Genomic DNA, 27407 nt, shown 5'->3' on the forward strand with positions numbered 1-27407 from the left:
GGCAAGGTTTCTAGCGCCTCAGACTAGAGCACACAAAGCGACAACGGAGGCTTTTCGCGGAGCTCAGCGGCCGTGATGACCAGTTATTGCGCACACCGGCCGACGACAGCCGACGGCTTATGGGAGAGCAGCGGAGTTGGAGAGCTACGCTCGGCGAGTCGGATTAGGACGCCGCCAGGGGTGCTAGCGGCGCCCGCTTCCCGACGCTCCCTCGAATCCCTTTCCTCCCTTCGCACTTCCCTCGCGCGCTCCTCTCAAACACGGCCGGCGCTCGGCGCGGCAACTCAGTGAGCGCTCAGATGCGCGTCGGGTTGCGAAAGGGCACGCAGACAAGACCGCACGACGAGGAACTTGCGCTCGGCAGGCAGTATCCGTCTTCAGCTATTTGCTTTGGCACATTCCTTCTCCTGTCACATATCAGTTTTTACTTTTCGTCTCTAGTGGTGTCCCCTTGAGTGGAATATAGCGGTTTTTTTGGTTAGTTTTATCTCTTATGTTTTCGTGTGGCGTGGTGTAAAGTAGAGGTTGGAACGACGGCCGGACTTCTTAGCGGAAGAGCGATACGGATACAAGCGATTGCTCCAACGACACGTTTCCAGTGACGATTGTTGCGTGAGTGTCTGCATTTGAAAGTGACTAAGAACGCCGAAGCTGTAGAAGCAACGCTGCTATTTTGGACAGTTCTCTTTCCTTGAAGAAAGTTCACTACGGGTGAGTTGCATCGTTTCCTTGGTCCTTTAAGGAAGGCTCGCTGGAAGATGCAATCACATGTGTCGCGTTGTGCAAATCTGCGGTACACTGTCAATCTATGCGAAGCTCACTAGTCAGGAAGCAAACTTACAAAAAAAAACTAGGAATATACTTTAAAACCGACTGGTCTCTAGTGTTATGTATAGTGAAACATCAAAAAATAAATATCTTGAAGTCTTTTATTTTTGTTATCATGAAAATATTTTTGTTTTCGATCTGCCTATAATTATCTGTACCTTAAAGAAAATACGGGCTTTAAAATTATGTCTCAAGTTTTCTAACTCATTTTCACATCAACGAAGGCCGTGCATTTGCCAGTTCTTTTCCTTTCCGTGTACTATCTTAATGCCATAAAAATTTACCGCTCTCATTTTGTAAATTCTGATCTTTGGCTTCAATTTATAGATTTTCGATATTATCTTAGTTGAATTACTAATGTTTTACGTTTCGTTGCTCAGGAGACGCAGAATATAAAGCAAACTTACATGCTTCTTACGCGGTTACGCAGACCGCATACGCTTACAAATTGTAAAAAAACAAAAAAAAACAAAACATGCGGCTTCACACAGAAATTTAGAAGCCACATCCAGTCCTGTGCCCTCGCTTCAAATACAAAAGCGCACAGTTCATTAACAGAGGCATGCTCGGCAAGCCTGAATGCTTTTTTTATTTGTTTTGTCGTGCAGCAAGACAATATTGCATTATTATTAATGCTTATTATATAAAAGGCTCAGTAACTGTGTGTTATTGCTTGCCAGTTTCCACTTCGCTGTATATAGTTCATCATCTTATACAATGTTGCAACCTATCTCCGGCAAGAAGAGGAATGTCTTGCGATGCTTCTTCTCGAGTGATTTCCCCATCCCGTTTTTTTATCAGCGGTGGTTGGAAGAACCGGAAATATTCCGCCACCACTCTCAAGGGCTATGAGTCCTGAAATCAGAAATGCTGAAATTGCGCTTCTCAGTGTTGAGAGAGTTTTTGCATTTAAACTTTTTTTACAACTCGAGTTACTTAACCCACCTTCTGTGTAATTCAAGTAAACTTTTAGAGTACGTTAATAAATTCGTAAATAAGATACTTTTACGCCAGTCTGGGGCTTTCTAACGCTCGGCATCTTGCGACACTCTGGAAGACACTTCACCTAATGGCACGCTAATTTCCTCACAATTTATTATTTTTTTAATCGAGAAGAGTGTTGCCGATGCGTCGTGCTATGTCGTATCCGAAAAATCTAGCCTTCACTGGCTGGCGTTTTTTAAGATTGTCATCTCAATAATTTTCTTCCGGAGCAGCGCTTGCGCGCTCTTGAAGACTGCACTTCGTCCGTGCATAAATAACAGCATTTTTAAGACTAGGAGGACTTTTAAATCAAAGGCTGTTAAATTTTAAACCGGTCATTGTGGAGTTTTTGCCAACAACAAATGTCCAAAAATTCATGGGAAGACTTCCAGTGTGTTGTAAAGGAAGCAGCACCCCTTCCCCTCGTTGTTAGCAACTACTAGGCTTTCTTCAGTCACACACTGTACTTACAAAGTCTTCACATGCAGGCTTTTTTTATTGCAATACTGCTTTGTTCTCCTTCAGGTAGGTAACGCAGCGGTTTGAAGTCCGATGCTATCGAACTAAATCTTTTGTTGCATAATGGCCGAATATAACTTTGATTATGCATGATTACTTCCATCGCTCAAGTTACTTATTATGTTAAAAAGGTCCGTTATTGTTTATTTTTGGCTGCCGGTTCTCACTGCTTTATTTGCGGTTCGTTGCCTTAATTCCGCTAACATTGCACGTTGCGAACTGAATTCTGCTGCGTTTGCTAGCTTATTCGTGTTGTGTATTATGATATTCATCCTGGGGCATTTTGTTGAGCGCAGTGAAAAGCGGCAGTCGTCGTCACTTACAATCCCTAACTTCAAATTAAAGATGCATCCGAATAAATAAAACAAAATCTACATTCTCATTTTGGGCTCGTATCAGGTGGGCTGGGTATAGTTTTTGGTATACCTTGTAAAAATCTGAAAAGACATTTGTCGAGATAACAATTTGTAGACTTTCAGGAGACTGTCGGAAGCAAATTTTTTTGTGAGGGATGTTCCGCTTGTGGTTGTTCTATCTAGATGGAGACTAATTAGAGGTCTTGTTCAGACAGCGGCATTAATATCACGATAACTTTTTCACTTCAGGAAAGGCAGAAGGGTTTATAATTTTTTTTTTCTGGTTACAACCTCGCGCGAAGGGGCACTAATGAAATTGATATTAGATTCTTCGAACTCGACAAGCATGCTTTGTTTCGTTCATTTTCATCATCAGCCTGACTACGCCCACTGCAGGGCAAAGTCCTCTCGATCCCGTGTCACTAAATTAACCCTGTCATTTGCCAGCTGCGCCCACCCTATGCCTGCAAACTTCCTAATCTCATCCGCCCACGTAACTTTATGCCGCCTTCTGCTACGCTTGCCTTCTCCTGGAATACACTCCGTTACCCTAAAGGACCAGCGGTTATCCTGCCTTCGCAGTACATGCCCTGCGCCAGCCCATTTCTTTCCTATGATTGCGACTAGGATGTCATTAACACGCGTTTGTTCCCTCACCCTCTCTGCCCACTTCCATCCTCTTAACGTTGCACCTACCATTTTTCTTTCCATGGCTCGCTGCGTTGTTCATAACTTAAGCTGAACCCTTTTCGTTAGCGTCCATAATTTTATGTTCTATTTTTTCTTCAGAGCTTTAGCCCTTTGTGGTTTATCTCATTCGATGCTTCGAACAAAACGCTTGATGTCAATCGGACATTAGCCGTTTTTAGGGGCAGACACAAAAGGACGCGAAGTAAGAAGAATGCAGGGAATGGAAGTTTTGCAGGTGTAATATATTCCAAAAGCACATTTAAGCGAGCTTGTAGTTCACTTAAAGAACCTGTTCTGAAGGTGAGACCGGATGGACAAACACACGCAAGCTGCGCTTTGTGCTTGTCTATTTCGACTATCTGTACTCGTTTATTGTAAGTTTTTGAAATGGGTGAAAGGAACAATCATAATTTTAGTCGCGTGTAAACGTTTTTTTTTTTGCGTTCATTTTTCCCGACTGAAATTTTGATTACGAAATGATAGAACAACGAAGTCGCTACGCTTGCTATGTTCGGAACAAAGATATATTTAGTTGATATTTATGTCGTCTTCACGGTCACCTTCACGAAGACTTAATTTTATATTGACACCAAGACATGGTCTCATGGGGCCTGTAAATGAGGCACTATCTTATAACTTGAATAAAAAGTCTTCTGCACCTCCACAGTGCAAGGATCTGGCGTGATCATTGTATTTCATAGATAGCAGAAATTTTAAATGTGCCTAGAACATACGAACGCACTACTGTAACTATGACGATGGCGCACACTTGACGCGGCTCCAATTTTTAAAGCTAGTGGTGCCCGAAACTTCGCTAAGGTATTTTGTGTGCAGTGCGTAGCCCGACACCCCCAAAGCGAAAAAATGAAGCGCGAGGCAAGAAATAAACAAGCTTTGATGGCAGCCCTGTGTAGGATCAGTATATTAAGTGTGCATGGGATAGGAAGAAAACAAACATGAAAGAAGGCGATGAAGCGAAGGGGGTAAAAAGAAAGATATGGTGAGCCCCTGGTAATGCAATTGGGAGATTGCCCAACACCTCGTCGTCGCTTAGCAACCCGGACCTCCTTGTTGCCTGAGTGCACTCCCCCAAGCGTCGGGAGCAGGCAACCTGAGAACCCTACAGCATACCTGTAATAGAAAAACCCTGCAGCACACCTGGTAGGAGGTTGGGGCCAGAGGCTACGTTATGAACGGCCTATTTTTGTGCAGTTAGCCGTAAGGCGAAAGTATTCCAGATTGGCCAACACTAACTATGTGCGATCGTTTAGCCGACCGGGAACAATTTTGTGGATATTTTTTATAGGATAGCAGAGTTAGGAAATAGCCCAGCCTTCATAAAGTTGCACGGTTTTCATAAGAAACACTATAATATAGAACTTTGCCAGATTGAAGTGGCATGCAACGCTAGCGCTGCTCAACTTCAGGTGCGTCGCAGGCCATCCTTGCATCCATGCATATATAGGACGCAGTGGCAGCACCTGAGCGTGTTTTTTCAGTCACAAAATTAACGCTATGAAGAACTTAAATAGGTGCGTTTTTGTAGTAGCAGTGTAGAGTAACACTGCCGAAAGCCCACTGCTCTCATCGCGGTAGCCATGAAAGTTTAAGCTCCTGGAATAATTAAATTTCGCTGGGTCCCCAGTTGAAATGCTAATTTTATTCAGAATCTTTCCAGAAAAGAAACCAGGGATGACTTAGCGATATTTTCAGAGCAAGAATAAATGGTAGGGACCGCGCGCAAGCAAACGTCTTACCTGTTGCTGCTGCGCGTAAGTGTTCAGCCACATACGCTGGGAGATTTTTTTTTTTTGCGAATATTTATACTTACTCAGATGTAAATTATCGGAGATTTAGTTCTTAAAAAGTATGAATGTTGCAACTTGGCTAGCCCCTCATCTACGTATTAAGTTTTCAATGCGAGAGATTCTTTATTAAATATCAAGCCCCCAAAGCGCCGAAACATCAACCGGAATTCTGATGTTAATTATATTCCTCTAAATTATCTTCGGTGTCATCTACATTTTAATACTCGCTGCTGGTTGGAAGTACTATCACTACTATGAGTGAATGAATGAAAGTATAGCTTTAATATGTTCACCAAGAAGTGGCCGGCCGAAAACTGGTAATCAACAGTCTGAAACATGTGCGAACAACTGCTTGTGGTCAATGGAAACTTCGAATACCAAACTTCGTTCCGCCGCCTGCTAATAACAAAAAAAAATCGATAAAAACTGCAGTGCCGCTATTACCACAGCTTAAGTTGAATTCGCTCAAACTTTGCTCAGAGTTATGAAATCAATTAGTTGCGCAGTCATTGCGTACAGGTGTCATGCGTGCGTACAACTACGCCGCTTCTCTCCCTGTCACGCCATCTATCTGTTTTGTTTCACCTAATCTACAGCAACCTCAGAAAGCGTCACCTATGTTAAAAAAAACCAAAGCTTAAACCCCGAAAAACTTCGGGTCCACTGCAGCTCTTCACTCTGCCAATATGACCGCACACAGTGAGATCGTGACCTTAACATGGTGTAATAAATGGGATTCATGCCCATGCCAATTAATGGCTCACCGACATGAAAACCCCCTGTCGCTCAAAAGAAGATGGCATTACAAAAATTGCGATTGGTCGGAACGAGGTGACGTCATCAAAGACGAGAAAATACGAGATGTTAACCAGTAATGTTAACGAAACGGAAAATACGAGATGTTAACCTCAAGGACTAACAATACGAATGCACTTCGTCAACCCATAAGCCACATTAATGTTCACAAATATTCCTTGTTTCCTTCAGCTATCCATTACTGGAATAAACTATCATCCACTGTTGTGAACTGCAGCACAGTTCAATCTTTCTTACAACATGTTAATCACCTTGATCCAACATTCTCACCGTGATGCTTCTGTAATGATGAAATTGTATTGTGTACTTATTTGTGCATATACCTGTCTCCATTGTTTGATCCACCATTGTAATTTTTTTTTGCCTCGTATCCACTCCTGCATGGACCCGAGAAGGGCCTGCAATATTCGCAAATCCATAAATAAATAAATAATCGTCGTTACTAGTACTTACAACGCAGCAACTACAGAGGAATAGAATAGAATTGGAATAAGGTTAAAAGAGAATTATACTGGAATTGGAATTGAATGGCAGTGTTTTCTGATTAATCGCATGTATGTCCCCAAAGTGCCCCCTGCAGTTTTTTTTTCTTTTTGCGGGGTAATTTAAAAAAAAAGTGTTCCCTTTACTTTCGGCACGCCTCGTAGGAGCTGTTACGCTACGTAGTTTAACTTGCTTCTAATTTTTATCACAACTAAAATTTAGATTTAGAATTCGCTCTCTTGGTATAAGGAGTCACAAATAAGGCGTTAAAAGGAAACGTAAGAGGTTTTGGAATTCTACGAGCTTAGAAGGACGGAATGCGTGAAGCTTGCAGGTAAAGGAACCCAAGTTTTTCTGTGCTGGAGTTTGAAACGGCGAGGTAATCGCAGAATAAAGCCGGGATGGCATTCAGGCTCTTCCGCAGCGCGCAGCGCCGGGTAGGGGCCGCAGTGATGACGTCATATACGGCGGCGTTACGTTTCCTACGAAAAAAACGACTGCTTGAAGGAGGACAAACAAAGTAGCAGAAGGTGAAGCCCCCAAAACGTTTTTCTCCTGCATCGAAAGAAGCACGAAGTATGTGGTCTAAAGCAATGTAAAACTAAAATCTCTGCAACAATGATGTCATTACAAGCTTCTCTGCACTTCTCCGGCGCATTGAACAGAAGCCTCAATACCGTTGCTTCCTACATACGGGGTTTCCTACACTGGAATCCAAGAATCTCTTCTATTTTACCAGACACCGTTCCAGCTTCCCATTAAAGGGTTAGAATAAGTAGCTAATAACAGAGGGTGTCGAATAAGGAGTTATATACTTTGCTTACGACCGAGTCAAAGCGGTGTCGAAGAAGTTTAATGAAACATTCAAGACAACCTGAAGTCTACTTATATTCGCGGACTACCAGTTTTTAATGTAGAACTGGATACTTGCACTGAAAACTAGGATCCTAACTTTTAGGAACAAGCGAAAAATGAAAGAGTGGCGTTGACATCAGCCGCGCTTTCCACAAGTAGACTCCGCTGACGTCAAGAGAGATATTTTGATTAGCAGAAAAGAAAAAAAAGACGCGATTTTTATAGTAGCTTCGATATCTCTACTGCAAGTTAACTTTCGTGCAGTAACGAAAACGAGAACAGAACCTCAAGGCAGAAAATTAAATGAAGAAAACCATGACATTCGACTCCATCACTAACTTAACGAGTTTTCATAGGAGCATAACAAGAAAATTTGCTATAAATGAAAGCCTCTCTTGTTTCTGACCGAAAACCAAAGTGCCTAGCAATGCTTAGCTATTAAGTTTTGCTAAGAATAAAGCCTCGAGGCAGTTTTTCTGCGGTTTTCCAAAAGGGGGCTTGCGTCGGAGCATTGGCCCCAAAGATTAATTTCGCTCTGGATCACCAAACCCATTTTGTTGTGAATTTTTTTCATGTATGCTATTGGGGCTGCATATTCGAAACTTAACACCTCTTCTTTGTTTTTCTACATCATTAATTTTACCGTAATTACCGCCTCATCGTCCGACGAGTGATGAAATGTGAGGGATTTTCATGTTCCTGTAGAACCTGTTCGTTATGGTTAAGCTTTGACGCGTAAGGACGAAAAAATATACGGATAACATTCAACTGTTCTTTTGCAATTTGGAAGACTTTTAGGTAGACAAAGCGGCCCTTCTTAAATTCCGTGTCGGCCAGAATAGCGGAAATTTTTTACGTAGCCATTTCTAAGAGAGATCCAATGAAGTGTACATGCCACCAAGCGCTCCCTCATTGTAGGCCCCGTAATTAGGGCAGGTTGTGATCGGCGCAATTTTAATGCAGCGATGCTGCAAAGTTGACAAAATGGGTTAGCTCTTAAAAGCTGACCATATGTGGGAGTAAACTGCATTCTAAACATTTCAAAGCACATAGTATGTTATGATTTGGCCGAGAAAATAGACGGCAGAATTATATATGCTTTTGAACTGGAAACCATTTCCCGACATCTGGGTCTGATTGTGGAGTCCAAAATTTTGTGATCTATTTTAATCTGTTTGAGCAACTAGTGTAACCTAGTGTCGTTTAGGCATATGTGACTTATAATATCTTTTTTAAAAAACCCTCGTGTCGGTCGAAATGTAAGCCAAGGCCCGAGGTGCGACATGATCTCGGTGACTAGTGCCGACAACGCACACCCTCACCAAAAAAGTATTGGCGACCCTGGTTTAGTACTTGGCCACAAACTCCTATTTGAATACACCAATTAACCCTCGGCCGTCAGTCCCCAGCGCTTCCGGAGCAACTGACCAGAGCGGCGGTCAGGCCAGTGACGCAGCCAAGGGTGCTGAGAATCTCTAGTTCCGTACAGGGCGCCATTGAAACTGAACCTGGCAACGTTTAACGTTAGAACCTTGTGCAGTGAAGCTAGTCTTGGAGTGCTGTCCGAGAAACTAGCGGGTATTAAATGGGATGTCATAAGGTTTAGTGAGGTTAGGTACATATGAGGCGTCTACAGTGGTAAAGGACGGGCACGTGTTATGCTATCGTTGATTACCGCTCAAACGAGAACTAGGTATGAAATTCCTACTGAACCTGAATTTATCTGGTAACATAGAGGAATTCTATAGTATTGACGAGCGGGTGGCAGTTGTCGTACTTCACCTTAATATGAGGTACAAATTGAAGGTGGTAGAGGCCTAAGCGCCTACGAGAATTGGCATGAAAGCAGGCTATAGACCAGAGAGTGGGCGACAATGGCATAGAGTCTAGGAATATCATGGAGAGGGGGAGTTGTTAATATATTCCGCAAAGAGAAATAACTTACGGATCGTGATCATGTTCTTCCACAAACGGGAGAATAGGAAGTGAACGTCAAAAGATCCAAATAGCGAAACTAAAAATGAAAAAGTCTTCATAGTGTACCCTCACCCTGGCATCGTGCAGGATGTGGAGACCCTCGGGAAGGTAAGATGTAGTGGCCATAGCATGGTAAGGTCTCGAATTAGCCTAGACACGAAGAGGAAACAGAAAAAAAACTAGTGAGGCAGAAGCCCATCACTGAGTTAGCAGTAAGAGGGAAAGTAGAAGAATTCAAGATCTCGCAGCAGAACAGATATTCGTCTTAAACCGGCAAGCTTTCTTATTATCCAGAAAATTCTGTTCGAAAATTAGAAAGAAAAAATGCATAATACAAAGTGTCAGCACGATTTTTTTTTCAGCCAGTTTGGTAGTGTCGATACATATTGTGCAATAAAGCAAGCAAGCGCAATAAAACATGTACAACACATAGAAGACAGGCCTGGCGCCAATTTACAATTGACTTTATTTTGCGGAGCACGGAACTTTTTGACCACACGAGAAAAAGGTGCAAGCAGATATACTTATTATTCGGGAGGGACCGGGACTTGTAGATTCTAAAATAGAAGATTGAAAGCTACGTCAAAGGGCAGATTAGAAAGAGAAATAATTGAGGCAGACGTCAAATAGTAAAGGGGCGCTACATTCACCAGCAAGCCGTCTCTGTCACGGTCACACGAAGAGATTAGCTTTTTGAGTGGGTCGATGCCAACGTTTAATCTCTGCTTCCCTTGTTTTGGGAGGCGCATGTTATTCTCGAGTCAAGTCCCTCAATCAGTTTGTTTGTGTGTTTTCGCCGTGCCTGTAAAAAGAGGTGTTTTCTGCAAAAAAAAAAAATCTCAGTTGGAATTTGTCATCACTCCTGTCTTGTAAGTGTTGTTCTAATTTTATCGTGCCCTTTCGCGTTTATGCACACTATGTCTCGACAAAGCATCAGTGTCGGATCCTTCCTCCAATCCCTCTTATTACGATTTCAACTGATGTACCTATGTAACTTCTAAAATTAGGACAGGTATGGATATGTACTGCATCACCAAGTGTTATACCAATTTGGAAAACTTATAATTGCTAACTAGCTAATACACATTAACAAGCATTCCAACTGCTAATGTTACAGCACGTATTCCTGGTGCACAACTGAGTTAAGCAGGTATATAACGTGAACCACAGAAACTAATAAGAGAACGCTGGCGTGCATATGCCCCGAGGATATGTTCCGCTGCGTTCTGCCTCGTTGCGCGTGCCGGGGCGGAGAGCGCCACGACTCCCGCGAGGCGTAAAACAGAACCATGCTCATACCGGCGAGGGCAGGCTCAACACATGCGTGAGAACTAGGTGTTCTCACGCATGTCAGAACTGCCCTCGTAAAGAAATGAATGCAACTAAACTATAACATAAGTACACTACAAAATACACACATAAGCCTGGCGTTTATTCCGCAGTGCTCCGAATAGTTATGAGCTAAGGGACGAATGTGGCACAGGACAGGTGACGCAAACAAGCAACTGCTCTTTGGTGAGGGAGAAAACTTTTATTTCGCGAACTGGGTTCGGGTCGCTGCTTCTAGTCGGTGGGCTGGGGCTGCAACTCGCCACGGGGTGGTGCTTTCCAAACACGAGTGTGATGCCGGCCACTATAAGTGTTAGGCGCAGTGCAGCAGGTGGAGCGGCACGGCTCTCCCAGGAATTGTATAAGCATGCTCCGTGAGCGTGCCTATACCAAATAAGTGAGCAAAAATAACAAAAAAAATGCAAGATTACGACTACGACTCTGTGTAACGAGAATGTTTGAGCGTTAGGTTTGGTGGAACTGCAAAGAAAAAACCGGGGGCGGGGTCGGGGACTCTTGTACCCTCCATGGCTTGTCCGGCGGTGGGGTTGGAACCAAACGTTTCCCGCTGCCCAAGCGGACATAGTCGGGGATCGCTGCTGTTCGGTGGTGTGCAACTGTCAGTGAATATTCGCCGGGGGTCGGTAGTGTTGAGCAGTCGGGAAACGGCGGCGGCAATATCTAGCGATATGCCCTGCAATTCCATACTGGTAACACAAAGGTTGAGAGCGCCAGCGATCGCCATAGGAGTACTGGAGAACAAAGTCGCGACTTTGGTTGTAGGCAGGCTCTGGCTGCTGACGAACCATGTCTTCAGAGTAGGCGGGCCTGCTTCCCGTCGGCTGGTAGGTATAACGTTAGGCGAAGTTGCTCCGATCGTCCATGTGCGAAGCGCCGCTAGATTGCGGCCACGGAGTGGACAGGGCGGCGACGTCTGCCCGTGGTGCACAACTGTGCCGCAGATATTCTGCATAGTAGAAGATGTTCCTGGAGATCTCCCCGGATCTGGACAATTCCGCGCGCACAATCTCTCGTATCATAGCCATAGAATGTGTAGGACAGGCTTCAACACTGACAACAAAGGTGCCATTGGCCAGTCTTCCGAATGTAGGAGTGATTCGACGCAGCTTGAGAGCTTGAAATGTTCTACAATGTTTTATAACGTCGGCGGTTGTGTTCAGGCTCTCTTTGCTAATCACGAAATTATAAACGCATTTCGCAAATCCTTTTTGGAGTTGCCCGACTTTGTCTCCTTCAAGCATACTGGAATTCACTAGCTTGCACAGCTTTAACATAGCTCCGATGTTAGCAGTGCAAGTTTCTCCGGGTACTTGCGCCCGGTGAAGCAATGTCTGTTCCGTACGCTTCTTCTTGGCCGATTCGTCTATCCCCCAAGTTTTTCTTGATATATCTTGTAAAGGTAGCCCGTGTACTTCATGAATCCTCATTATTGTCGAACCAGTCGAAGGCAGGGGCGACAAGGAAGAACACCATGTTATCCAGTTTAGTAGCAGCGTTCCGGCGATTATATTTGCTCACTCTTTCGTAGTGTTTCAGGCACTCGTCAATGTCCACCGCACGTTTTCTAAAGAATGTCCGGGGCTCTCGATAACGTGGCCAGTTGTGGGATGGTCCTGGTTGCTCGGTATTGTCGTCTCCAGTCATGTCCGATGGCATTGGTAATAAACCAGCAAGTCTACGGCTCCTTCGATAGATGGATGTCGTGGTCGTTACCCAGCACCTCCATCAAAACGGTTACGTGCTTAGCACGCACGGGGGTTTATTTACAGAGGGATCGATCGAAGCAGGACCGAGGCGCGTGAAAATATTACACGAAAAAGAAATTAAATGACTCTATCGCCATACCTCGAGAGCAGGATCAGTCACTAGGCGTCTGATCAGGTTGCTTGAAATCCTTGAAATCCATGAAAAACTTTCATGTTTTGTTTCGCCTCTTCAACTGAACATTTTTCCGCGTGTCCGTGTTCCCTTGACTTGTCTCGAGTAGGTAATAAAACCGGAATTCCGGACGTGATGTACTAGGAAGTAATAACACATTCATACGAAACAATTTTCGCTGCGCAAGCGCTAACGCCACAACTTTTGCCAGTGTCTGTTCCTTTTTATTTGTTTCTTATTGTATGCCTTTTCCTTGGCAACAGAGAGCCAAACAATGGCCGTATATATCGGTGCGGTGCACAGTGAAGCAACAAGAGCAACGAAGATGGAGAACCACTCGGCCTAGCTAACGAGGTTCCTCGCAAGCACCAAGGGAATACTGCCACTTAATTGTTCTGATGAGAAACAAAAAAAAACTGTCCGTTGGCAGAGCAGGCATCAATCGTTTAGTAGACCCTCTAGATTGTACGGGAGACACATTAAGAGGCGAAGCTTATTTCTGGCGCCTGAAGCACGAACCTGCACGAAGCGGAACCTTACTGGAAGCAGCTTTAATAACAGACATCTCGTTTATAACAAAGATTGGCCGAGCATCGATTTGGCGCAAGAACCAGTTCGTTTTGTTTTTTTTTTGTTTTTGTTTGTTTGTTTGTTTGTTTGTTTGTTTCCTCTCGTTTGTGCCGCCATTTTTTTTATTGCACTAGAGCGTGACATGCCTTCGATTAACGTCGCCGTGTGAGAAATAGCTTCAGTCTGAAGTTGAAAGGTTTTTTTTTTCTTACGTGCTAGTAATAGACTGGAGCATTGCATTAGTTTTCCCTTTGCTGCCAGCAGCCATTAGTTTGACATATTAAAGTAGACGTCGAGGTACACATTTCAGGTCTTTTGAAAGTGCTTTAGGGTCGCCGGCATACTGCTGACTGAGAGAAACACAAATAACTGAGTGGACTGTAGAAAGCCGTACGGAAAAACACACACGATGTTTATGCTGAAACGTAACTCGTCCCTCTTTTCATACGATATAAAAACACTGTTTACAGCAACCAATAAATTCGTGGCGAAGTGAAGTGGAATACACACCTCGTAGATATGCTCGGGGATATTTGCGCAGTGCGTGCGTACACAGGCGTTTGTATATGTCCGGAAGCAGCCATACGCACAAAGTGCACAGACTACGCCGAAAGATCAACACGCTGCACAGCATATTAAGCTGTATACAAAATCATGCGGTCCGCCCGCAAACGCGCGTGTCAATTCAGGAGCAAAAATGTAACTTTTATTTTTTTTTAGCAAATAAGTATAGGCTGTGCCACACGACTGGACTGACCGTATATCTCACTCAGTCTATTCCCCCCCCCCCCTTTTACAAAAAAAAAAGCCTGAAACCAGGCACAGCGGGCAAGAGCTCCGTGACACATCGTGCGATAGGCTCTGTAAGTTATGTATATTGCTTCCTAAAACCATTCCTTCTTGTTTGTCAGAGTAGTTGATGCAAATTGATGGTGCATGTGAATACTGATCCAGGTGTTGCATTCCGCATGTGGTTCCTTAAATCTGCTTTGCATGATTTTTACTCAGAAGCTTAAAGGGGGGGAGGGGGGTGGAATGTGTATATCGTATATTTAAAATTGTAATATCAAGCAAGTCGTCAGAATCGGCCATTTACAACTAAAAAAGTACGCTACAATGGAAGAAAAGCGCCTACTAGTGAAGATGCCGCGTTGTTCCGAAGGGTGGCATTTTTGCCGTGTGCCAACCTAACCCACTTAAACTGACCGGATCGATTACGTAAATATATGTATATATAAATAGCGGTCGACAGCCACTTTTCAGGGGTGGTATAGCCATGTCACTGAATATATTGAGTGAAAGTTCACCCTTACCACATGCACCATTTTGAGGAAAATGAGATCACGGCGTTTGCTGTCTACAGTATAAAAATGGATGGAGTACCAGTCACTGTCGTGAAGAAAGTATGGTGAACAAAATCACCTGGCTGCATACCATTAGATTGCATGATTGATTGGAATCGACGAGCTTCAGCACTGAATTTAGAGTAGTTCGTGACATTTGGCGTATTACAGAATGAAAAAAAAATACGTCAGAAAATACGTCACATGCCACACCACACCTTGCTTTCGTTTGCTTCTCCTGATAACCGTGACTATTTATTTACCAGCCGGCATTTTTTTTTCCTGTGAGGAAGCTTCAATTTTGTATCTTTGATCAGCGCATTCAGAAGACATACTGAAAGATGAAATATTCTCTGTCGATGAGCAGACTGTTACCAGGGACGACGTGACCATTAAAATATCTGCTTTTTTTTCGTACAAATAGCAGTTTTAAAAGGCGCAATAGTGAATGCAGTTTTCGTTTCACGGCATGTGTTTCGTCAGAAACAATGAGCAGTTAAAATGATAATATACTGATAGAACAGCGATTGTACCCATTATCGCTCACCGCACAACGGGCCTTATATTTAAGTCAACAATCTACAAGGACTCCAAACTTTACTTTATTCACAGCTGTTTTCATGTAGCCTTTCCGCAACTGTCTACAATTTTAAGAGCGTTAGCTCTTACTCATCGCGTTTCGAGATTTCATGGGGTCTGCTACCACCCTTGATAACAGCGCCATCTGTGGCAGCAACTACTCATCACGTTTCAAGATTTCGTGAGGTCTCCTACCACCCTGAGATGAAAGCGCCATCTGCTGCTGCAACTAGAAAACAGCGCATCTCGTATTGAGTCTTGTAGCACCATCTACAATAGCACTGTAGAAACAAACACTAGCCACGTACCAATGATGACGTCACGGTCCAATATGGTGGTAGAGATGAAACTATGTGAATATGACGTCAGGAGAAGAAATGGCGGCATACTTAACGTTTATCGAATCCAAGATGGCGGCCATTAAAATTTGTCGCGCACTCTCATCTCTTCTCCTCCCCCTCACCAAAAAAATCATAAAACGGGTAGGAAAGCTGTTCCGTTACGGGACCGCTATACATGTATACATTCGTTCCGCTATATATTATCCGTCAACAACGGGCACATGTGGGGAAAGTTGTATGCCGAATTTGGTAGGCAAATAAAACCCTATGGGTTGTGGCATAGAAATAAACCACAATTAAATAATCGGTAAACATATACATGCAATTACTAATGAAGCGTTACCATATCGCTCCTCAAGCTGAATTCAAGGCCCACTTTGACCCCCCCCCCCCCCCCCCCCCCCGTAAAAAAGAAGCAAATTCTGTTTGGGACGTATCTTGAGGGGATGCAACTCGGCAAAGGGTAGACGTGCATCGTAATTTCTCTGATAGATGGCGCTAGGCGGCGTGCGTGCACGCGTAGCCGAGCATGGTGGCAAACCACCCCGTTTCAAAGGGTATTACATTCCGTTTCTCGAGACGAGCGGCGCGTTCTTCTTCGGTTTCTTCATCTAGTAAACCAAACATCTAACGCTCCTTCAACGTCTTTCAGACGGTAGCGGCCTTTTTGTTCTTACTTACTTCCTTTTAATTAAGTAATCGATTTCATAGGTATGTGCAAACCCATTATATACATCAAGGCAGAGAGAAAATTGGTAACAAATATTGAAAAGACGGCTACATGCTGCTCAAATATTCATCATCCACGCAAAGCTGGCATTATTCAGTCCCTAATAAAACATTAAACAGAAATCTTGCTTAACATTAAGTGAAATGCAACTTATTTCATTACACGTAAAGACGTAACACTCACCGCTCAGCAGCATCTTCAAACAGGCATTTACTCTACTGCACAATATAAGGAAGGCTCCCGAAATTGCGGTTTAATGATTGACAGAAAAATGAACGCAAGACATTGCGACTCAGTGCCAAGCTGAGCTGTCTCATGAAGTTCAACGCTTCTCCAGAATAGATTCCAGATTGAATCCTATAGTATATTCGATCGATCACTAGATCGATGACAGCAGAATAAATGAGTCGGCTGGATTATTGAATATTGTCTCGCGGAATGAAATCCAAAGTTCCGAACATCTGAATACTGCGCACAGGCTGCAGACAAAAGTAAAGGACATCTAAGGAAGCTAATAGTCGGTACATCGGGACTTCATCCACTTGTTCACGAAATAGGTTATTATAGAGGGGGGGAAGGGGGTGGGGGACAGAGGAGATTTTAGCATTCTATAATCTGAAAGAATCTGAGTGGGTGAAGCTTACATGTATAGCGTGTGAAGTACTTTTGTGAAAGCAATTAAGATGATGACGTAAGAGTTAAATATACCCGCGAGTTTCAGGCTTCTCCGCAGTGCACAGATCCGGGTTAGCGGCGCACAATGGCGTCATCTACGGGAGTGGTTCCTTTCCAGCGCAGAAACGCTCGGTCATGCAGTGAAGAAAACAAGAGTGAAAGTGGGCAAAAACCCCGCTGGGCGTTGTTTGACGGCACCCGACGACGACGCACAGCAGGGTGTGGGCGCAGGCACCGGAAATTTGAAACGTCACCGTCCGTGGCGCCATTACAGAGCTTATCCGCATTTCACTGCCATTGTGAAGAGAAGTCTAAACTTCAATTTATGATTACGGCACCATGCGACCCGCTAGAGCGAAGAAAAAAGCATTGGCATGCTTTACCTACAGGCTTCGCACATTCGAATCCTTCAATTTTGTTCAGAAAACTAAAATAAGTTTGAGCAGTCACGGAAGGATAACGGCAGTTTATGATCGGTAGCGAGACGCTGGAATTGGTAGGAAAATAAGTCTAGTTGACGTAGTTAAGCGGATGGTGGTTAAGCGGATGGGAAGGAACGCACGGAGACTCTGGCTCTAAGCAAATCTAATAAAATCATTCATTCGTTAGTTCGTTCGGTGTCCCCTTCATTCCCTACCTCAATCGGTCAGTCATTTCGCCTTTCGCTCGTGTGTCCGCCAGTTTGTTCAAATAGAGTTGCAACAATAAAAAAAGCGGCGCACTGCGAGCAATGTGTTTCGATAAACCTAGTACGCTATATTTTAGCTGTGCTTTAGTTTTGTTTCGGTAAATTTTTATCTTTGAGAAAGCATAGAATGGTGGGAACTGCTTTTCGAAATTCTACTGAGAGTCATTATAAGAGTTTTAACTGTCGGTTTCACATCTCGCACACGCACGCACGCACACGCACGCGCACACGCACGCACACACCATTGCCGGTGACGCAGCCTACGAGTCGATCGATAACAAGGAACTGATTATTTACACGTCTGCACGCGGCAGATGTGCCCTGTTCAGCACGGTTGTATGCGAAAGGCACTGCGAGCCAGTTCTTTTCAACAATTCGAGTTATATTTTGTGCGGAAGTAGCTTATATGAAATTGAACGGCTCCTAAAAACATTTATTTCCCTGCGATAGCAAAGAAGTCAATCATGACCAGCACGTAATCACGGAAAGTAAAGAACGTTATATCTGCATTATAAGACGTATGTTTTTGTGCACTCATTATGCTTCTGTTGCGTCTCACCTGGCATGCATATCTTTAAACAACATCGCCTTATAACTCACACAACACAAGCTACGTTGATACGTCACGAGAATGATGTAGCTTTACGCCGTGCTTCGGTACTAGGATAATGCGAACAGCCACCTTCAATTTTTGTTTGAAATTCTCGCAATGGAACACCACAAGCGCTTACAGAGTTCCTGAAACGTTCATATAAACTTTCTTCTTCATTTAACTAATGCGATGTTTTTGAGTTTTACGCAGAACAACGTACACCGCCTCCTCTGAAAACAACTTGAAGTAGGGCCACTGATCAGCGACATGAGCATGTTTGGTGCAAAGAATATTTTTCGAACCTAGGTACGTATAGTACACTGTTAAAGGGAACATGTGGTCGCGTGAAGTTGACTTTCCGCGGGGTGCTGCTGCGAAAAGCCAGAAAGTATGCCTCGCGGAAAGTCAACATCACGCGACCGCATGTTCCCTTTAACAGTGTACCATACTGTACAAATGTTGAGTACGTATACTTAATAACAAAAATGGTTTTTGTTCTTAATTATGTCGATGAATGTCAACCTGTAGCTATGAGTTCAGAAAACTCATTACTCTAAGTCAGTCTGCAAAAGAAATTTAAACGCTAGTTCTAGAAGCGTTAAAAAAAACAAAAATAAGAAGTCGCACTGATTTGGCGCTCCTTCTTGGGGCACGCAGTAAACGTGCCAAATAAGCAAACTCTCTTCACTTTCATTCAGCGCTGTCGGGCGCCTTAATCAAAGTCCTGAATTTCATGGCTTCTATAAACCCTTCACGGGAATTGCGCGTTCCATTGTTCCTGGAGAAGCATTTCAGAGGCAATTGACTTCTTTCTATCTTACGTATATCGACTCGTGCCATCAAGCTGGCTCTTCTTGGTCTTGCAAATGGCCGGCGCACCAACTAGAAGTTATGTGCTTTTTTCGCTAGTACGGCCAGCCAGAGAACAGAGAATATCTGAAAGAAAGGAAATGTATTGAGAGCATTGATTACCTGAGCGCCAGGAGAAATCGCTCTAGAGAACACCAATTACCAGTTGTCTTTTACTTCCAATCGTCTGCTTTGTTACACCCAGATATTGAACGGCTTCAAAAGCAATACTCGCAAAACAAAAGTGCATTATATTATCGACCGATAAGATAGAATGTCTTGAAATAATTAGTCAAAGAAGAGGGTAAATCACGTTGCTTGCGACTGATTAGGCTATGGTAAATAAAAAAAAAAACTCTTTCGTTTGCAGCAACTTAAGATACGCTTTTAGAGAATGCAATAAAACACTAAAAAGACACGTAGTTTCCTATGACTGCTGCCTTATTTTCGCATAAGGGCAAAGGTAATGATACAAGCGAATATTAAGCGTTAAGCGGAGACTAATTGGGATTAGCAATAATTAGATATATTCGCAAGAAATACTGTTAGCAATTCAATTTCTCCTGTGTCGTGTTTTTTAATTATCAACTCAATTAACCAGGCCGGCACAGCGAAGGCTACACGGTAGGCTGCAAACTTATGTATTAATTTTCAAAAGCCTTGAAGTAGTTTTTAGACGCTTATTTTTCAAATTCATCACATGATGTTGCAATTTGTAAACTGCAAATTTATAGACAAGAGCAGTTTTTACCCCTTTGAGGAAATGTACTTAAAGCAGTAGGTAACAACTGATGCAAATTAGGAAAAAATTTCACCTGTGCTTACCATAGTCCTCTAAGCAGTAGAAATCAGGGAGTGCTTAGCTCAGCGTCTTGAACAATCATAACTATTCTTACACCACCGCACAACAAAAGCTAACTGAGAAGTGGTTTACCAGCGCCACTTCACTTCTGAGTATTTTCTTAACCGTCTTCGCGTGATGAACGAAGGTAACGCAATTTATAGTAACAAATCTTTTTCTTCCAATATTGAGAGGCACGGCGATCTTGCGCATGCCATCGCGCTTCTTGCGTGAAGTCACAAAACCTGCGTGATTATCTTCAGGCTGCTTGCAGTAGTTATATGCCCAATAGCCCGGCAAACCTTAGCACAGAGCACAGCTAGCACATCGTTCAACGTGGCGGTGAGAACCAATTATCTTCCAGAAAATCGGGCGGCAAACCAGTCCGTGCGGAAGGGACATGTAAATGGTGACGATTACGCGAGAAGGTCGCCCAGTGGCAGCTGAGTTCAAAGAGAGGAGCTGCTTTCAAATCATCGAGAGGCTTTAAAAAAGACTTGCAGCATTGTATCGTCGTAAGCAGGCTAAGACAGATGGGGCGACACGTACTCTGGCGATAAACCCGCCGAGAAACTGCTCTCGCTGTAAAAAGCCAAGCTACCGGCTAAATGTCTCACCCTGCCTCGTGGCGAAGAATTGAGAAAGTAGCTCTAATCCAGCACTCCGCCACCATTATGGGTGGTCACTTCCAGGTGCAGGCGGATCATGTGACGTCCATGAGCAAATTTTTGCCATCACCACAGCCCGGTCCGCATGTCCCTTAAACTCATGAACGCCTGCCCAGCATTTTCTTTTGCCAGTGGGAGTGCAGTGGCGTTTTCGACGGTGATATGGACGTTTTTCGCTCTAGATAAAGTCGCCTATACAGCATACATAGATACTGAAAAGTGCGAAAAGGCGCATAAAGTCATCAACTAGTCCCATTTAGGAGCCTTGGATTGTACAGCAGTTATTTTAAGAAAAAAATGAAATTAAGAGCGGATGTACTGTGCTCAGCGATGCAGCTTCATGAAGACATGTGTCCAACCTTGACGCTCCTTGCATACGTGGAACGAAGCGGCATCGGATGATCACCAGGAAAAATATTTTACGGCCGCAGTTTTTCAGTACAATGCGGCAGTTCCTGTGCACGTTCTGCAAACTAACCTAAAACTAATTGAAAAATAGGTTTTTCCAACGTTATGGAGCTGCCTTCATTAACCCATGTCCATAATCGCAGCATGCGCGAAGAAACAATGTCACTTTTGCTGTCTATAGAAAGTACGACGCCGAATTTCAAGAGAACTGAAAGTGGTAATCCTATAGCTGGAAGAAAACGCCACTTGAAATAAAAATCAGACGGAAAGCGATCTTTGGCCCAACATAAAAAAGCAAATTCGAGTGCCTGCTTGAAAATTTTTAAGCAACTACCTTCTTGAAGGTCACAGAGCTCAGAAACATGAAGAAACACTAAAAGGCCTCAGTTACGAGAAGAGCTAAAAAAAAAACTTGTCAGTGGGAGGAAAATACTCACCCCAGGATACAACTATTTTTGGCATAAGCAGCTAAAACCTGTGGTGATCGCGAGCCTGCTACAAGCCCCAATTATTTCGTGCGCCCCCCCACGTACTTCGCGTTCTCTACACACACGTGATGAACTGCTGTATATTCACGACGCATGGATTAGTGTTCGCAATTTTTTGCCCTGTTGGTCAAAGGCACGGCCCTAAATCGGAGCAAAGGCAAACATTTGCACGACTTCAGAGACCTGAACTCATTTTATAGAAGCGATGGGCAACAATGATGGCTTGTTTGCTTCCACGAAGACGTCGCGGCCATTCTGAATGCGGACGCTCGTGGCATCGGTTTAAAAACTTCGGCGCCCGTAAATGCTAAAGAAGCGGCTAAAACACACACACACACACACACACACACACACACACACACACACACACACACACACACACACACACACACACACACACACACACACACACACACACACACACACACACACACACACACACACACACACACACACACACACACACACACACACACACACACACACACACACACACACACACACACACACACACACACACACACACACACACACACACACACACACACACACACACACACACACACACACACACAAGCCCCAGGTGCTTCGTCACTCCGAGCACCGCGATTAAACGCCTCCCTTCAACTGGTGTAGGTGCAGAGATTAGCGAAATTTTGTGGGCGTGAACGAAGTGCCCGTAATCCTGGAGACCGTTTGAATGCAGTCTCTCTCACCCTGTTGCAGCGAAAATGGCGGCGGCAACTTCTGCACTCGCCATGGCAGTGCCTACGCATCAGAGGCGAAGGCTTTCGAAAACAGTCGCTTGTGCCGCAGATGTTTCCATTCTCTTCCGCATTGTTCCAAGATATGTCTTTGTTTGCTTGATGACTATATATCTATCAGAGAGCTTGTCTAGAGCTTCCAGTAAAAAAAAACAGTCACGCCGACCGGCACTGACAAGTCTTTCTCATGGGCCAAGGCCATGTCTGTCATAGGTACGCACACAGCCGGCATTCGAGGCATCTTGAGTGGCTCAAAATGGCACGGACAGAGGAGTATGCGAAAGGACACATTCCAGCTTGCAACTGAGACTTTAACACGGAAGGAAACAAAATATACGATCAGCTTTGGGACAGGAAGGGGGGGGGGATGGGATGTTTTAGTGACGCCCTCTATCAGCTGTAGTCGTGTTGCGGTTCAATAAGAGAAGAGAACGCAATTGAAAAGATGACAGACAATCTATAAAGAAGTATGACTGAGGCGAAGCGAAAAAGAGACGAGGAAGAACAAGAACAGCGGCTGAATTGAAGCTGCGGCTCAATAGGGATGAACGCCGGAAAATGGGAATCCAGGCCTGAACGGTGACGGAACCTAAAAGCAATAAAAGATTCTGGAATCAGGGGATTCAATAAAACAGCCAGAGAGGCGCACATAAATAAATAAAGGAGTAAAAGATTTTAAACATCAATAAGGGATTTTTCGTAAAGACATTCCTGCTCATAAAAGGCAAAAAAAAAGCCACGAAATGAAAACGTTAGGGTGACTGGACAAGCAACAACAGAAATGACGTTTGAGACCTGCTTCAATGAAAAGAGAAAGATGTAATGTTGAGCAAGTTAACATGTCTCAATTAACAAATGAGCAGCTATCCCAATTAAACCATGCGGCCTCTCTTTTGCCTCTATCAGTTAGATCGAAAAGGGTTAGAAGAATAATAGGTGTTACTAATCATATCACAGCAGCCAAACATCGGAGATAAAACATAGCCACAGGTGTGACAAAAGTTCATCTGGTCAGGTTTGAGCAATAAAAAAATTTTAAGGTCATTTACCATGTGAAGGTCAAAATTTTGTGTTTTGGAACCCATGGTTCATTGTTCACTTAGGGAGCAAAATTCTGTTATCCTCAGAGAACAAGAAAATAGTACGGATTCCGAAACGTACCTAATTTCAACCTTAATATTTTGCAATGACCTTCACTTTGGAATTAAAGGCGCAAGAAAAATACGTGGCACCTGACAATCTTTTGCTTCCATTAGTTGAATTCACCTGGTCTGTCATGTAGACATGCATCGACACACAGTTCTGGACAGAGCCAGCTGTGCAGCAAAAATTGCAGTGAAAATTGGCATGGATGGCTTGTATCAGAGAACGTTTTATACACAGTGTCTTGTTTTTTTTTACAACGTATACTCGCCTTCAAAAGCTTTTGAAAAACAATTTTAGCAAAATTCTTTTCATCATATTCTTTCCGCACATTATAAATTAGAGATATGTGCCCTCATGGTCATTCCTCGACTTACAAAATGCAGCATTAAATGTCGAGCGATATGCTGTGAATGAAAACTAAATTTGCTAGACCGAATCACTTCATTTATAACCTAGTGATACGAGGAGTTATTAGTGATGCGAGAAGCAGAGACTCTTTAGCCTTAGTTTATATTTTGCTATAACAGCAGTTTCATCATATATCTGAAAAGCTTAGAAACATTAGCTGCAGGTGACCTTTTTTTAACGCACTCCTTAAATTGCATTAAATGCTAAAATCGTGCTGCCAAACGTGCCCTTTAAATGAAGTGTAAAGCTGGAAATTTGTTAGGAAATAAGTTTAAGAGCTTAGTATTTAAATATTCATCTCTTACCTAAACGAATAGGATCTTCCTCAACAGAGTGATTGGATTGTATTTTAAGTCTACTCGCTATTGTGACATGGCTGAGACGACAGCACGTGCGCTAGTGTGGATAGGACACAAACAACTGTCTTTAAACTATTTTTCGGAAGAGCTGTCAGAAGAACTGTAGGGGGTGACGATAGCAGGGGGTGCGCTGGGTGGTCTTCCAGGAAAATCACAGCTTTTCTCGACTGAGCTCAATATAAAGGGATCGGTATACTTTTGAGGTCACTTACGCAAAAAACCGACAAAAATTTCGAACGGCGTAGAAAGTGTTGCACGTGTTTGCAATATTTTCAGAGAAATATGGTCGCATCTTGCGCAGCAGGCGATGTTTAAGGGCTTAGTAACAGCAGCGAGGAAAGATAACATGACGAATCAAACACTGCAAACTTCGCGGCGCTATTGAAAGATTTGCTTCCTGTGAAGTGGAGTTGACCGAACTTTACTCTCCCTAATTTAGAAGCATTGAGGAGTAGCGGATTTTGTGACATCAAAATAATGGCATGTCTGGGAGAGATGTATTTATACCGAGCTTGGGTACAAAGTGTGGGTTTGTTCTTACTGTTTAATCAAAAATGTCAGAAAAAACGCACCTGGAACGTTCGTGAAAATGCCAGCCGGACGTATGAATGAATAAGCTTAATAGGAAAAGAAAGGCCTGCAGCCACTGTATGAAGAGGGCGAAAAGAGGTGGGATTCGGCGAGACCTAGTTCTCGGCAGATTAAAATTGCTTTCAAAGCATCAGATTTAAAGGCGAAGAAACGAATGGTAACATGGCGAGACATTGAAAAACTACCTGAACGTTAATTGCTTCTTTATATATTACTCATGCATTGCCGTGAAGAGCTCTTGATTAACGTCTAGCAACCAGCATCGAAACGGCTTTCATGTTTCCTTATGGCCCACTTAAATTCACAGTGAAACCTAGTTACATTATGCGTTGGTAATCCGTAAGCGTTAGAAGCTGTTGATGCCTCTACACTGAGTTTTGTGTCATTATTGCCCGGTTGTGTTTGCAGACCTTACACGTCTGTGCGCACACAACCAGACATAACCCTTCGGGTCATGTAGCTGATGGCTCCGTGTCTCCCCGAGGAGGTCCAGAGGTAGCAGCACGGATGCAGTGAAGATGCATCAGAACGTATAGTTGTCCCTTCCTATCTGGTGACGCCACTTCCCCACCTCGAAGTTATGTGGTCGACGACACATTTTTCCCGATGAAGCTTCTAACGTTATCGCAATAAAAAACAGTGATGTGATTTCGCATGTCTACTCGGTTTACCTACGTTAAACCCGCCACGTTTCGTGTTGCATCTTTCCATTAAAAAAAAAAAAGCAATGTGAAGCATTAATTCAGCCCCTATGACTGTCAAACATTTCCTGTTTTTTTTTTCTTATTCTTGGCGTTCCAACTGTGTCGCGCTTCAGACGTCATAGGTTTTCACCAAGCTCGGCTTATTAAAGTCTGTTGTTTCCAAACACCTAGACGTATCGCACGGTCGCTTATGGGACATTCAGTGATGAGTCTTGAGAACATGCTGTCGTTAGATTAGTCTTGCTAACGGTTTTCACAGGGAGGGAGACGAATTTCACTTGGCACTTTTGGAAAAGTTGCTACAAATGCACGACGGTGTTGAGCGTAAACCATGTGCTTGCGAGACGTGATCTTCGTCATCAAGACAAGTTTGTTCGCTACATATATTATTATTTTTTATGACTTAACCCCTTGTCATAGTATTTATTAAAACTTCATGTGTCCGTGTGTTCCTATCCACATGGTGTGGAACTCAGGCTTTAGCGCACGCTCTCGACGCCGTTTTTAAAGCGCCTCTATGTGCCATGGTTTATGAACGGCCGACTGCGCCTTCTGTGAACCCTGTAGTCGCTACCATAACTGCTGACTACATCCACGAGCTGGCCCTAAACCTGCAGTTATGATGACTTCAAGAAAGTGTCCCCTTAGTTTGTCAGTCATAAAGCTTTTTTTCTCGGAACCACAAATTACAAAATTCCTGCTGAACTCACCAAAACAACAGTGTAATTCGGGCGCTTCTGTAGAACAATAAAAAGAGGCGATAACAACACATCGTTGTTGGTCTTTTTGTACTTATTCATTTGGTTTGTTTGCAATTAAATAATAACAATATATACGTCATTGTAGAATTTTTATTCAATAATTGAATGCCTCGTGGTGTGAAGATTACGATTAACGCAGCGGTACTTTCCTTTCATCTGTTGTTAAACGAAAGAAAAAGCCTTTCTATTCCTGTCATTGGCCTGTCCTCGTTTGCTCTTTCATGATAAAATGAGCCCTTGATATCAATAGAAAGTGGAAATTTAGTAGGATGCAGTGCAGCCGATTGCAAGAATTTGTGTGCAATAAACAAATGTTTCGTTTTCTATTTTTATAGTTAGGCACCCTTCTGCGTTGGTCACGGGCTCAGGAAACCTCAAAGACCAGGTGCAGGGCCTTTTGAATGCATCATCTTCAACTTCTCCTGCTCTTCGTGGCGTTCCGTGAATGTAAGTATACTTTCGGCACCGGCATGTCACATACCTGTGCATGCGCATCTATTAGCGCTTCTGCTCTACGGAGAATTGTTAGTAAACAATACAGAAAACGGCGGGAAACATATAATGGGTTTGTGGGCCCCAGTCTTATCAGCTGTTGCACACTTTCGCAGGGTACAGGTAAGAAAAATGAGGATTGATTCTAAAGTTAGGAAAGATAAATATGAGTAGGATGAATGTGCGATATGGAGACGGTGGGGATGTCTAAGTTTAGGAAATTTTAGCCACTAACTTATGCACTCGCCGAGGCGCGCAGTGGCTGTGACGCTATGACACTGAAGACATTTTATACGTTAGATACAAGATGCGGTAGAGGCATTCCGATGTAGGAGAAATGCAGACGTACCTGTGTATAGAAATCTCGGGGCACGTCAACATACAACAGACATTTTTTTTAAACATTTCGGTGTAAAAATTGCATCTGAAAGCACGTTAACGTGACGGTACTTACCCTCTTCGTATGAAAGCACCTCTACTTTTACGCAGTGTAAACAGATCGTTGCGTCGCTGGTCGCTGTCCTGAGGAAATTCGAGCTGTCTTGTGTACTACAGATGCCGCAACTAGCTTGGAAATTTCCTGCATGCTCACCTGTGAAATTTCTCGTCGGCCCTTCGTCTAAAAAAGTCTCAGAAACACCTAACCGCTTTATATTTTGGCAATGCAATAACGTTAGAACGATTTGATGCCTTTACCGGAAGTGGCGTAATTTCTGGCATGGTGTCCTCACTTCTTTCCAGCATGGAGCAATTATCTCCTCTCGTAATGTCACTTTTCTCCAGAAATTAAGAATTATCCGGTCTGGGGCGTCACTCCCTTTTCAGATAATAAGCAATTTTTATGATCAACGACTGATTTTTCCCCA

General features: G+C 43.5%; 1 protein-coding gene across 2 annotated transcripts in view; it reads left to right on the forward strand.

Moving 5' to 3' along the window:
* Window positions 1-232: 232 nt before the first annotated feature.
* LOC144097062 (uncharacterized) overlaps window positions 233-27407 on the forward strand; it is a 94169-nt gene continuing 66994 nt past the window's right edge. The window contains exons 1-2 of one of the 2 annotated variants that reach the window (XM_077629849.1): window positions 233-711; window positions 26385-26496. In XM_077629849.1, coding sequence (XP_077485975.1) covers window positions 26451-26496 — 46 coding nt within the window. In that variant the 5' untranslated portion in view covers window positions 233-711; window positions 26385-26450. The remainder of the gene's footprint in view (window positions 712-26384; window positions 26497-27407) is intronic. The other variant, XM_077629848.1, reaches the window with a different exon arrangement.

The sequence above is a fragment of the Amblyomma americanum genome, chromosome 7 (assembly GCF_052857255.1).
Source record: "Amblyomma americanum isolate KBUSLIRL-KWMA chromosome 7, ASM5285725v1, whole genome shotgun sequence".
NCBI lineage: Eukaryota > Metazoa > Arthropoda > Arachnida > Ixodida > Ixodidae > Amblyomma > Amblyomma americanum.